The sequence below is a fragment of the Cervus elaphus genome, chromosome 9 (genome assembly GCF_910594005.1).
Source record: "Cervus elaphus chromosome 9, mCerEla1.1, whole genome shotgun sequence".
Classification (NCBI taxonomy): domain Eukaryota; kingdom Metazoa; phylum Chordata; class Mammalia; order Artiodactyla; family Cervidae; genus Cervus; species Cervus elaphus.
The window spans coordinates 27,410,407-27,423,943 of NC_057823.1; the positions used below are offsets into that span (position 1 = coordinate 27,410,407).

The window sequence follows — 13,537 nt, forward strand, 5'->3', positions numbered from 1 at the left end:
AGTACCTCTACGTGATCTGGCAAACACATCTTTACCATTCCACTAAGTCACTGAGAGAGCCATGGCGCACAGTGCCTGAGGCAAGAGGATTGGTGGGGAAAATATTGAAACCAAGTAGATGATCAGATGAAAGATGACAGAGAGAGCTACGGGAAAGCAGCAGGGCAGAGGGAGAGCTGGAGGGAAGGGACGAGAAAGGGGAAAGATGGAGATGAGGAAACGCGCAGGAGCAGAAACGAGGACAAAGACAGAGGTGTGCACACCATCAGAAAATCCAGGTTCCTGTTCCTGTGCTGCCTCTCCTAAATGCAACTTTTTATATTCCTATATTTATATAACTGGAATGCAATTTTTTTCATGGTTATAGCAAAAGGGGATTAACAGCCCCAGAAACCACTGGGCCATAATGTATAACACAGCAGAGCCTTAGATGAGAGACCAGGTTTTGGGTCTGTTCTGCACCTAGACCCTAGGAGCACTTCTTCTCTTCTCAGTTTCTAAAATATAGCTATGCGCTTGCCTTTCAAGAGGTACTGGGTATACCTTTTACATAGTCAGCCTTGAGTAAATGGCAACATTGACCTTTGGTAGCAACAACTAGAGCAAGAATAATGTTTATTCTTATCCTGGAGACAGAACTATCAGGCAACTGTCATGATTGTAATGTCATCTACCACCATGGACCACCATGGACATTATCTGGCCTGCCTATAAAACTTGTTTGACACTGGTTTTACATAACTTATGAATTTTGCTAAAACATAGCAAAGTGTTAAAGGTCCTGGACCAAACAGATGATTTACTAGTCTTTTTTGCAGCTAATACCAAATTAGAATGTAGCATCAAAATTCAAATGAAATCCCTTAGTAAAAGCCTCCAATGACTTTACAATGATAATAGCAATTATTTCGATTCACCAAGGATTTACTTCGTATGCACTAGTGACTCAGCTAGTCACTTTACCAAAACTCTGCCATTTAGTCCTCAGAATTACACTGTGAAGGAGATGGTATTATCACCAGTTCACAGCAAAGCAAAGTATCACTCAAAGCAGCTGAGGATTGTTTTTCAACCACACAATTAAGAAGTGGCAGATCAGAAGTGAGGCCTGGGGCTGTCCAGCTTATCTAAACCACTGTCTGGTCTTTCCACTTCAATACACTCTTGCTGGAGATATAAGGATTTAATAGTAAGATATAAGGATTTAATAGTACATTTCCATTAGAAACATCCAATGAGAATTTAAGAACTCTGAAATGTAAAGTTCTAAAAACTATATGTATATATTGTTCATGGATTAGACTCAAGATGCCAAGAATACAGTTTTCAGGGTAAGAGCTTCAAATACAGAAAAGTGACTTTGAAGGAAGCTATGCTGTCTTACAAAACAAAACAACAAAACTAGTAGTTAATTAAAAGGGAACTGTCCCATTTTTTAAAGAAACATATGCTATTTATATATTTTGGAAGTGTGCTATAAAGAACTGTTACTAGGATTTAAGGTTGAATTCTCCAGGTACCTACTTACTGAGCAAAGTAATTAAACATGTTTGGCTTAAAATTCCAGCATCCCAATGTGGCTTTCATATACAAAACTTGTCTGGTAATGTTAAAAACAAAAACAAGGAAACAATGCAATTAGTTGTTGGCAAGCAAAGCTAAAGCTGGGACAAGTAGAACTGCAGAATTAATTGGTCCTAACTGGGCAATAGCTCAGTCAACACCAAAGTCTGAAAACTCTATTTTGAGAGTTAAACAGCCTTACACACTTCAGGAAGAGTCCCTCAGGAGACAGGATATGGGATGCTTCTCAGGTTGACCTCAACATCATGGCCACAGAAATCTTTTCAGAGATACTGCAGCCCTTCTAGTTTGCTCTTCTAGAGAGAATTTATGGCTTTACTAATTTCTTTGCACAATTTAAGGTTTAGATTTGCTCCAGAAACTGCAATCTAAATTAGAATGAGCAACTAAAATGTCAGAATATATCCAAAGATGAACTGCTGTGATCGTTTTCCCTGCTCTATTCATATTATTACTGCCCATGGCACAAGAGGTAAACATTGCCTCACCATGTTATGGAACCTCTGTGTGACTACTTTACTTATTGCTACAGTTCAAAGAAATGTTATCATACTAGCTAACCTCTTTCCAAGGTGACGAGCTGAATTTCAATCTTGGAAGATATGACTGTTGAATTAAAAAAAAAACAAAACAAGAAACCACAAGAGAGGCTTTCTGGTTTCTCCACTCCAGTAATTTAAGATAAAATCAGTCCTTAAGAGTAATAAGACACATTTGGGAGTCTGGGATTGACATGTACACATTGCTATATTTAAAATAAAATGCCTTTCCATTAAAAATATAATCATAAATTAAAAAGAACAAACATTTTGCTTCTTCATCTAGTCACAAATTGAGCTGGAAGGATAAATGAAACAAGCAAAAGTGAAAGCCTTGAATAAATAACCTTTTTTTTTCTTGAACTATATATTGGCTAACTCATTTTCATGTGATATACAATTATATAAGAAAGGGTACACAGACAGTATTATACTTTATAAATCATTGGTATATAAATGTAGATTCCCCCCCCCCCATATTTCTCTGTGAATCTAAAGATTCTATATGACTATAGCCCACCAGGCTCTTCTGTCCATGGGATTCTCTAGGCAAGAATACTGCAGTGAGTTGCCATGCCCTCCTGCAGGGGATCTTCTTGATCCAGGGATCGAAACCGTATCTCTTATGTCTCCTGCACTTGCAGGCAGGTTCTTTATCACTAGTGTCATCTGAGAAGTCCATATGAGGTGTCATAATGTATCTATTAACCTAAAATACTTAAATACTTTCACTAAGGTCTTTGCCATGATCCTCTACCTTCCTACCCTCATGAAAGAAGCATATGCATAAACCCCTTGCTGCTGCTGCTGCTGCTAAGTCACTTCAGTCGTGTCCAACTCTGTGCAACCCCATAGACGGCAGCCCACCAGGATTCCCCATCCCTGGGATTCTCCAGGCAAGAACACTGGAGTGGGTTGCCATTTCCTTCTCCAATGCATGAAAGGGAAAAGTGAAAGTGAAGTCTCTCAGTCGTGTTTGACTCTGTGCGACCCCATGGACTGCAGCCTACCAGGCTCCCCCGTCCATGGGATTCTCCAGGCAAGAGTACTGGAGTGGGGTGCCATTGCCTTCTCCTGCATAAACCCCTTAGATTATACCAAATAAGTTATCAATTTTCATATTTCGCTTCCCTTGTTATGCAACTTATCATCCTAGGTTCTTCATTAGTCAGGCACTCAACCAAAAACTTTTCTTTATAGTTCACTGTCAGTATACATATCCAAAGCCTAAATCCAAGGGGAGGGGAAAAAGGTCAGCACTTAGTGAAAGAAAAATAAAATGATGCACCAGTGGGGTAAGGAGATGGGGGAGAAAGAGACTGAGAGTCTGCCAAGAGCTTGCCACTGGCTGGGAGGTGGGAGTCCAACTTTACCAGGCAAATCCTAGCTTGCAGGCAGTGCAGAATAAGAGCAGACATGAAGACAGGAATTCATGCACTTCTAATTAAACATGTTTCTTCTGCAAAGGCAGTCAACCTTGATAGTGCTACTATTAGAAGCAGAAGGTATTTAACAATGAAACAGAATCGTCTTCCTTCACATCAGATAATTTTGTCAGATCCGACAAAATTTAGAACTTACCAAGCTCTATCTCTCTGTGTTCTTGTACTCACTGAAGGTATCAAGAACAGTAAAATATGCCCCTTAGACTCATCCCATCCCTTTGCTAAAACAATATTTCAGAAAAGTATGAGATTTCAGTAAAGCTCTTCAGAAGCTGTCCTGAAGAAGTCATCTACAACAGTGATTGAAGTGAGGGAAGGGGAAATTAAACCACTTGTACCCTTAACATCCACACTTCATCACATACCCAGGATACTAGTTGCTAACTGGTTCTAACAAAAAAATGGGGGTGGGGGGTGCGGGTCGGGGTCGGGGCTAGGAGGCAGGGCTGCCATTCTGCTCAAGCAGATCATTTCACATACTCTACCTGCACCCGCCACGAGGGCCCTGGGCTCACAACTGCGGACGCAATGCAGGAGGGGGACCGATCGAACGTTGGTGTTGAGGAAGGCCACCACGCAGCCGAGCTTGGCCAGGCCAAACCACACGTGAATGAAATCTGGTTCATTGCTCATCAGCAAAGCTACAGTATCGCCCCTTTTCAGCTGGGAATGGTTCCGGAAGGCATGGGCAACTTGATTACTTCTCCTGTCCACATCCTCATAGGTGTAGATGTCTCCCTCGTAGATGATGAAAGGTTTCTGGGGCTGCTTCTTGGCCTGGATCAGGAATTTATCCAGGACAGTGACTAGCTCCCCTTGCTGTCTGTGCCTGTTTGTCCAAAGTTCACGGGGAACCACCTTCAGCAAGTACCAGAGGTCACTCCAGAAGTAAGGGTACAGGAGTTTCTGCAAGAAGCTCAGGAAGACCATTCCAGCCCCTAGTCCTGTTAGCCAGGGCAGGAACGTGGGGGCCGCAAGACCAGAAGGCAGCCCAGATCCCGGTTCTGCCATTGCTCTCCCGGGGGCACCTCTCTGCGGAGACCAGTCTGCAGTGTGCAGGGCTAGCACCTGCAGTTCGCCCCAACCTTTATGGGAGGGAGAAGAACTCTTGCGAAACTGAGTGAAAAGTCTTCTGCACAGAAGTTGCTCCAAAGAATGCTGGGGATAAGGCCTAGGACACCCGGCGGATGAGCAATTAGAGCGTGAGATAAGCTCAAGGGCCTCCGGCGGGGATCGAGAAATCCAGCACAGCACACACTGGCGTCTGAACCCCGACGGCGGCCGGCGCCCCGCGGAGTTCTGAGGCACCTACCAGTTCTCTCCGGGCTGCTTGGATCAGTCCGCGGTGCCTTTCAAGCTCCTGCGCATACCCCACCACCCTCGGGGGCAGGTGCTCTCCGGTGCCTGCAACTTGGAGGCTGAATTCCAGCCGACAGAAGCTGGGGTGGCGAAGACTGAGATACGCAGCGGTTTTCCGCTTGGATGCTGCAGAACCGCGCAGGGTGTCGGGGCCACGCCTCCGTCCAGGGTGTCCCCAGGTCTTGTGTGATCCCAGGGCCCGCAGCGCCGCCCCGTCTGTGCCCCGCGCAGCGGCCCAGCGCCCTCTGGGTTCCCGTCGGGCAAGATGAGCCCCCGCGCTTCTCCCAGGTGACCGCCGCGCCCTCTGGAAAAGCTGCCTCCTACGCGGATCGCAGCTCCCCTTCTAGGTTCTTGAGCTGGGGCATCTCTCCTCCAAGCCCCGGCGGAGGGGATCGCCTCCCGCCCGCCTCCAGACGCCGGGCCAACCCTGCCCCGACCGCGGTCGCTGGAGCAGCTTCCTCGGCCCGTCCACCACTGGCTGATGTGCAGCGACCCGAATCCCAGGAGGAAAGCCGCACGGGCTGGGGCAGAGAGCAGCCAGGCTCCTGGAACCGGGTCGGGGAGTTCATTCATTCCATAAATGGTCGATAAAGGAAATTAAACTAGAGGCTACAGAGGCGAGGGGAAGAATTAAAGAAAAGAAAAACTCAAGCTGCCAGCAGAGGGGGGCGAGAGAGGGCGGCGGGGGCGGGAGGATAGGGAACAGGGAAACAGGCGACGAGAAAGATATTTATGAGTTTCACAGGAATTCATGCAGGAATATTTGAACTCTCTGTTCATAAAACATCACAAAGTGAGTTTGCGGTTATACAAAAAGTAGTTTTGAAAACTTTTATTAGTAGGTTGGTATTGACATTTATACTAAAGTTCAGTCCTTAGAGTGCCTTGATAAGTGCTTTTTACAAAATTTTCCAAAAGTACTGTTTGAGGTGAGAGCTTAACTCCATATTCACAACCACATTTTAAAAAAAAGGATAAAATGATTTTTTTCCCAGTGAGATCCTTTAAAATATGATCAGAACATCAAACTAAAGATTCTAAAAGGGGGTAGGGCAAGGTGGAGGGGCAACAGATAATTAAAAATAACAATAAATTTTATACAATGGTGAAATTTTACTGAAGATAAACTGCTGTTGCTGCTAAGTCGCTCAGTCATGTCCGACTCTGTGTGACCACATAAACGGCAACCCACCAGGCTCCCCCATCCCTGGGATTCTCCAGGCAAGAGTACTGGAGTGGGGTGCCATTGCCTTCTCCAAAGATAAACTGAGGGGTACTTAGTTACATATTTTTTTCCTTGCAGATACTACCATTCCAGCTCTCCGCCTTTCAGAACTGTGTATAAATGGTTAATTGCACATATTGAAATAACTAAGCATTGCCTCACTTTGTCAGCTTTTCCTTCTTCAGTCATGTTCTCCAGCTGGGTTCTAGATAACCTCAGATTTCCTAATAAAGAAAAAACTATAACTCCAAGGCAGACTTTGGTTTATTAATCTGAAAATGATTACTTTGAAGTCACAGTGAAGAGCTTTAAAGAATGAGAGGCTCTTAAAACTCTTTTGTGTAGATCAAGAAAATCCTTTCTAAATTTATTCAGAAACACTGCTCTTTTCAATTCAGAAACACCTTTCCATTTCAAGAAAAGTATTAGTATCCAGTAGTTTACAACTGAGAAGTTAGTTTACAACTTGAAAAGCATCTTTGACATTCTATGCTTTTTTTCCCTAACTCAAGTTTGAATCAGACACTCCTAGAAAACAATAGTTGACACAGAGAACAGAATATGTAGGAGTTGGTCTCAGACTTTTGAATTCCAATACAAGTAAAATTTGTCCTTCTCTAGTGGAAAATGAGTTAAGAAACATAGGTGTGCCATATTTTTAATATGTAAAATTAAAAACATTAAGCTCACACTAAAACAATTATCATCTGCTGTCACCATTGTTTCATAAACAGAATTTATTTCAGCATTAAAAAGAAGAAAAGGAATAACATTATAATAAAAGACATTCTTTGAGAATAAATCAAATTAACTTCATGAAAAACTCATGTGTTACACTGATTTTTCATATTATGGATCTCCAAACATGATCACAGGGCATGGAACAAAATTGTTAGTAACTACTGATACATGTGAGTTGAGAAAATAGTTTGGCACCATAAATGTAAGGCAGTTTGATTTATTAGGAAAAGTTAAAACATATGTTGCCAAAATTTATATTGGCCAAAGCCAATTCCATGACTGAAATCTTACCACAAAAGGAGTCAGTGATCATCTCGGGACAGCTAGAAGTGCTGTGTCTATTTCTACATCAGCCCGTGAATCTGTCTTCACTTTTTCCAGGGATGTTGATTCACTTTCAAATAATGTCAAAGACAGCTAAGTAAAGACAGATATAATCATTAATTATTAATGTTAATTATTACAAAATGGGGGAAAGACAGTAATTACAAGTAAGCTTATCACTTAATTAAAATAAAGAGAAATAAACACATACACATAGTCCAGACATTTCTGTTAACATTACTTTCGATCAAGGACAATGCAATATTTCTCAGGTTCCCCTTCAGGAAATATAAAAAAATTTATTTTTTAATGTAATTTGAAAATAATTATTGTGACTAAATACAAATCCATGTAGAAGAAAAATTCTGCTTATCTTCAGTCTAAATATGCTCTACTCTACCCCTCTCTCATTTCTGATTTGACTTTCCTCTAATCCACTCCTACCTACCTCTGTAGCCTTACTTATGTTGAGGATGAATTGTTTAGTGAGTAGATCAAAGTAAAACTGAACAAAGCTCCATATGATGAGTCATGGCTCATCTTAACGCCCATAGGGTTTTACCAATGTAAGTTAAACGTTTTGACTTTGTGCAGATCAATTACTTGTGTCCATGTTTTCTGATGAAATTGTATAGCAGCCACATTTTAAAATACGGGAGGTCTGGGGGAAAAGGCAGAGGTTTAGAAGGGCACCAGGTGATGCTCCGTTGGTACCAAAATACCACAGCAGGTATTTGCACTGTGCCAAGAAGCACTGAGTCCTACACTGCAGCTGGCACATGGGGAAAGGGTGGGGATGGAGTAGAATGTGTGAGGAAAGGAGGGTGACAAATGCTGAGGATAAGATTTATTCCCTTTAAAATGCTGTTAAAGAACAGACTTTTGCTCAGGTTTTAATTAGTGTTTTACTCTCTGACCAGAAATGTTTTTTTTTTTTTAATGGGAAGCTTGCAATCTATTTGTTTGTATTCACGAACAATTATTGCCCGCAAGATTATTCCTCACAAGGATACATGAAGTGAACTCAACATTAAAGATGATGAGGCTTGTTGTTAGAGAGTTGGAAGGCATTAACTTTATCACATGTCTTAGATACACTAAACACTTCGTGAAGTATAAAATTTTTATAGTAGGAAACAAGTGATTTGATAATAATAGTCTGGGGAACAATTCCCAAATAAATTAAATATTTAATTATCATTTCTGCTACAGACTACAAACTATGCCAAGAAACTCTTGCCAGTCAGAATTCGGCCAGGAAGACACTTTACACTTGTATTTTATTCATGGATTTTTAAAAACAGTTTGCATATGTCCAGATATTTTTGTTTATGATAACTTCCTCAGTGTTGGTGAAATACACTATTTGGAAAAGATAAAACACTTACATAGTGTTTTATCACTGATTCTGAGTCCTCAGTATAGCCTCATTTCTATTTTAATATAAACCATCTTTATTGACTGGTTCCAAATAGGAAAAGGAGTAGGTCAAGGCTGTATATTGTCACCCTGCTTATTTAACTTATATGCAGAGTACATCATGAGAAATGGTGGGTTGGAGGAAGCACAAGCTGGAAGCAAGATTGCCGGAAGAAATATCAATAATCTCAGATATGCAGATGACACCACCCTTATGGCAGAAAGTGAAAAAGAACTAAAGAGCCTCTTGATGAAAGTGAAAGAGGAGAGTGAAAAAGTTGGCTTAAAGCTCAACATTCAGAAAACTTAGATCATGGCAACCCAGTCCCATCACTTCATGGCAAATAGATGGGGAAACAGTGGAAACTGTGGCTGACTTAATTTTTCTGGGCTCCAAAATCACTGCAGATGGTGATTGCAGCCATGAAATTAAAAGAAATTTACTCCTTGGAAGGAAAGTTATGACCAACCTGGACAACATATTAAAAAGCAGAGACATCACTTTGCCAACAAAGGTCTGTCTAGTCAAAGCTATGGTTTTTCCAGTGGTCATGTATGGATGTGAGAGCTTGACTATAAAGAAAACTGAGCACCAAAGAATTGATGTTTTTGAACTGTGGTGTTGGGGAAGACTCTTGAGAGTCCCTTGGCCTGAAAGGAGATCCAACCAGTCCACCCTAAAGGATATCAGTCCTGGGTGTTCATTGGAAGGACTGATGTTGAAGCTGAAACTCCAATACTTTGGCCACCAGATGAGAAGAGTTGACTCTTTTGAAAAGACCCGACTCATTTGAAAAGACCCTGATGCTGGGAAAGACTGAGGGCAGGAGGAGAGGGGACGACAGAGGATGAGATGGTTGGATGGCATCACCAACTCAATGGACATGGGTTTGGGTGGACTCCGGGAGTTGGTGATGGACAGGGAGGCCTGGCATGCTGTGGTTCATGGGGTCGCAAAGAGTTGGACACGACTGAGTGACTGAACTGAACTGAACCTTTATTGAGGCAGGTTATTTGATCATTAGTGAGATAAGTTAAAGTAACTCTTGGGCAACTTTTATTAAGAAACAACAATGTTCTGAATATTGCAGTGAGTTATTCAAGGGCCCCAATTTTTTGCATGTCTGATAAAGCCTAAGATTAGTCTGGTAGGTGAGGGAGGGGTGAGTGGGACTTCTGAGGTTCAGGGTGTAGATCCAATTTCTTAACACATCTGCAAATTTATAACATTTTAAATTTTAAAAAAAATTCCCCAGTGGCTTAATTATAGTAATGATTTTTCTCTGGGTGGCTGTGTTGTCCAGAGCAGGCATGACTCCACAGACTTTAGGCAGTGCCTTCCGTGAGAAAAGCCAGGCATTCACTCCAGCTCTTGCCCACCCCAGCCACCAAGAGGAGGAGAGAGGGGACCAGAGAAGTCACCTCAGTGGGTGGGTGTTTCTTTGTTTAGGTTTTACTTTTTAGCTTTTTATTAAATGAAAACTTTCAAATATACATCAAGATAGAAAAAGAGAAATAATGCAAAAAAAAAAAAAATTGTTTCCAAACCAAACTTGGTTTGGTTCACCCAACACGCAGCAAAGCCAATCTAAGGACAACTGATTGTGGTGAAAGAAAATTTCAGTATGTATTGCAGGGAGCCAAGCAGAAAGAACATGCTCAAAAGCCCCGAACTCCCTGATGACTTTAAGGGAAGGGTTTTTAATGTCAAACTTAGGGGGGAAGGTTGAAGGGCATCTGATCAGCTCATGGGCTTTCCTCTGATGGTTGGCAGTGAGGTAACAGGGTGATATTTTGGGAATTTTAATTAACTTTCTTGTTCCAGTCAGTCTGGCATCTACTGCTTTGGTCAGTATGTTAGTTCCCATCCTCTATTTGGGGGGCAAGGCATTAGTTTTGGCAGAAACTCAAATATATGTATCAGATTGCCATACATATCCCTTCAGGAGGAAATAGGACTCTTATTGCTGAACTATTTTTTAAGCTATCGTATTTTTCTTGCTTAAGTGCTTTTCCTTTGTTTCTGCGTTCCCTCAACTTTCTAATTTGTAATTACTTGAGTCTACTCCTCAGAACTTGGGGAAGGCCTAGGAGACCAAAGTCTTTCTCTACAAACAAGAAACGGAGGATATGGAGGGGCTTTTGTACCCAGGAAGGCCCTGCAGAGTCCTACTTTTCAGCCTTCCCTTTTCTTTGCGACTCCTCAATCCTGAGAGGAACAGGGGGCAGAACAAGAAAGAGAATAAAGTTTTTGATTGAGACATTAATCACAAACTCAGCAGGGTACCTCAGTTTAGGGGGACTTGATTTCACAAGGCCGCCTGCCTGCGTCTCGCCTCCATACTCATCACCTGGGTTTCATAATTGTTAACATTCTGCCGATTTTGTTTCAACTGTTTTTTTCTTTTCCTGAAATATTTAAATTACAGATGACATAGACTATTTCTGCCATAAATACCTCTGGGTGCCTGCATATCTGATAAAAGGATGTTTCCCTACCTAATTACTGTATCATAATTACATGAGATAAAATTAACAATTCTTTAGTGCCATCTAATACTTAGTCCATAATTAATTCCTTCCAAAATGTCTTTTAGAGTTAGTTGGTCTAAACTAGAATCAACTCCAGCTCCAAGTTCTCTTCTAATCTGAATAGATCTCATCATAACCTCTGTATCTTTGCCCAAGACATTTCCTAGTTAAAGAAAACAGGTCAGTGGTCTCACAGGGTGTCCTAACTTCTGCACTGGTATGATGCTTCCCCATATCTCCTTTAACATGTTCTTTGTCCCCTGTATTTAAAATAAGCTGACAACTAGATTTAAGGACGTGATGGGATTCAGGTTAAACATGTTTGGCTGAGACTGCCTATATAGCTTCACCTATAACATAACATAACATAACATGTTATAACATACAATGTTAGGTGATGCTATATACTTTATGTTGTAGTTCATCAAGATAAACATAACATCTAGTTGTCCTGAAATAGCACATCACTACTGATGATAAAAGGTACCTGTATATACTGTATATGCTTATCTCCACCTTGCTTCCTTCACCTAATAATCCCTGTGGTTATAAGCTATCATTATTTAGAAATCCTTATTTTTTTGTGTGCTTGCATATACTCCACTGTGTGCTATTATCATAACCTGCTCAACTCACTCTCTACTGATAGACTTGTTTTTTAATCTTTTGTCATTACAAATATTGTTACAGTTAATGAGTCTGTGTACATAGTATATACTTTTGCTAGTGTGACTTTGCGGTAGCTTCCTAGAAATGAGATTGCTGAGTGAAAGTGTAAATGTATCTGTGATTTTTCCAGATATTGCCAATTTCCAAAACAGCTGTATCATTGGCATGCTCACCATCAATGTATGAAAGTATTTAGGAAGTGCAAAAGCAGTTACTAATGACTTTCATTGAACTGGAAATATCAGAGACTGTGTATAACGTCTTCATATTATACAAATTAGTTGACATATGTACAAGTTAGTTCATGTTATATATTGAAAAGCTTTTGGTTCTGTCTTATAACACTACTACCAAAGTGTTTCATGCCTTGGATGATGCTCAGGGACCAAGCTAACATCCCAGGAAACCTTCTGCCTTCTTTTCCCTTTTCCAAGACTTGAATCCTGGCCTCCATCATTCTCTCCCATCCCTACCCCATGGGTTCCTAACTAGTTGCCTCTCTCCTTCACCAGCCTCAGTACTAAGACTAAAGTATTAGGATATATGATGTGATGATCCTGTGTTCACATAACCACAGTGGTCAGTTGTATAATACATAGGCAAAGAACTGAATCAGTTTGCCGTACACCTGAAATGAACAAAACATTATAAAGCAACTCTAATCAGTACTACCCTGGTGGTTCAGTGGTGAAGAATCTGCCTGCCAATGCCGGGGACATGGGTTCAATCTATGATCCGGGAAGACCCCTCATGCCACAGAGCAACTAAGCCCATGTGCCACAACTACTGAGCCCATGTACCATAACCACTGCAGTCTGTGCACCCTAGAGCACACGCTCCACCCAGAAGCCACTGCCGTGAGAAGCCTGCACACAGCAGCTAGAGGGGAGCCTCTGCTCAGCGCAGGGCAGCAAGGAAGACTCAGCACCGCCAAAATAAATACGCAGTTCAACTGTACTCTAATACGAAACAAAAATGTTAAAAATAAGACCATTACCCAGTATCAATAACTTGGCCCTGCTTTGGTGAGCAGAGCAGACAGGAGTTGGATTGAGCATGGTGTGAACAGTGCTGTGACATGGTCCAACTTGCCAGTCCAAACAGTACATGAGTGTAATCAACAGCTCTTATGAAGAGCTGCCTAGTGCAGTGAAGAACTAAACAGCCTCTTGATGAAAGTGAAAGGGGAGAGTGAAAAAGTTGGCTTAAAGCTCAACATTCAGAAAACGAAGATCATGGCACCTGGTCCCATCACTTCATGGCAAATAGATGGGGAAACAGTGGAAACAGTGGCTGACTTTATTTTTCTGGGCTCCAAAATCACTGCAGATGGTGACTGCAGCCATGAAATTAAAAGATGCTTACTCCTTGGAAGGAAAGTTATGACCAATCTAAACAGCATATTAAAAAGCATAGACATTACTTTGCCAACAAAGGTCCGTCTAGTCAAGGCTATGGTTTTTCCAGTGGTCATGTATGGATGTGAGAGTTGGGCTATAAAGAAAGCTGAGCACCAAAGAATTGATGCTTTTGAACTGTGGTGTTGGAGAAGACTCTTGAGAGTCCCTTGAACTGTGAGGACATCCAACCAGTCCATCCTAAAGGAGATCAGTCCTGGGTGTTCATTGGAAGCGCTGATGCTGACGCTGAAACTCCAATACTTTGGCCACCTAATGCGAAGAGCTGATTCATTTGTAAAG

At 41.6% G+C, this 13,537-nt stretch overlaps 1 protein-coding gene across 1 annotated transcript in view; it reads right to left on the minus strand.

Annotated features, from left to right (window-relative positions):
• The window catches only part of SLC27A6 (solute carrier family 27 member 6), a 72,827-nt gene extending 67,453 nt beyond the window's left edge, over window positions 1-5,374 (minus strand). Inside the window, exon 1 of the mRNA XM_043912193.1 lies at window positions 4,054-5,374. Coding sequence (XP_043768128.1) covers window positions 4,054-4,579 — 526 coding nt within the window. The 5' untranslated portion in view covers window positions 4,580-5,374. The remainder of the gene's footprint in view (window positions 1-4,053) is intronic.
• Between the last annotated feature and the right edge of the window lie 8,163 nt (window positions 5,375-13,537).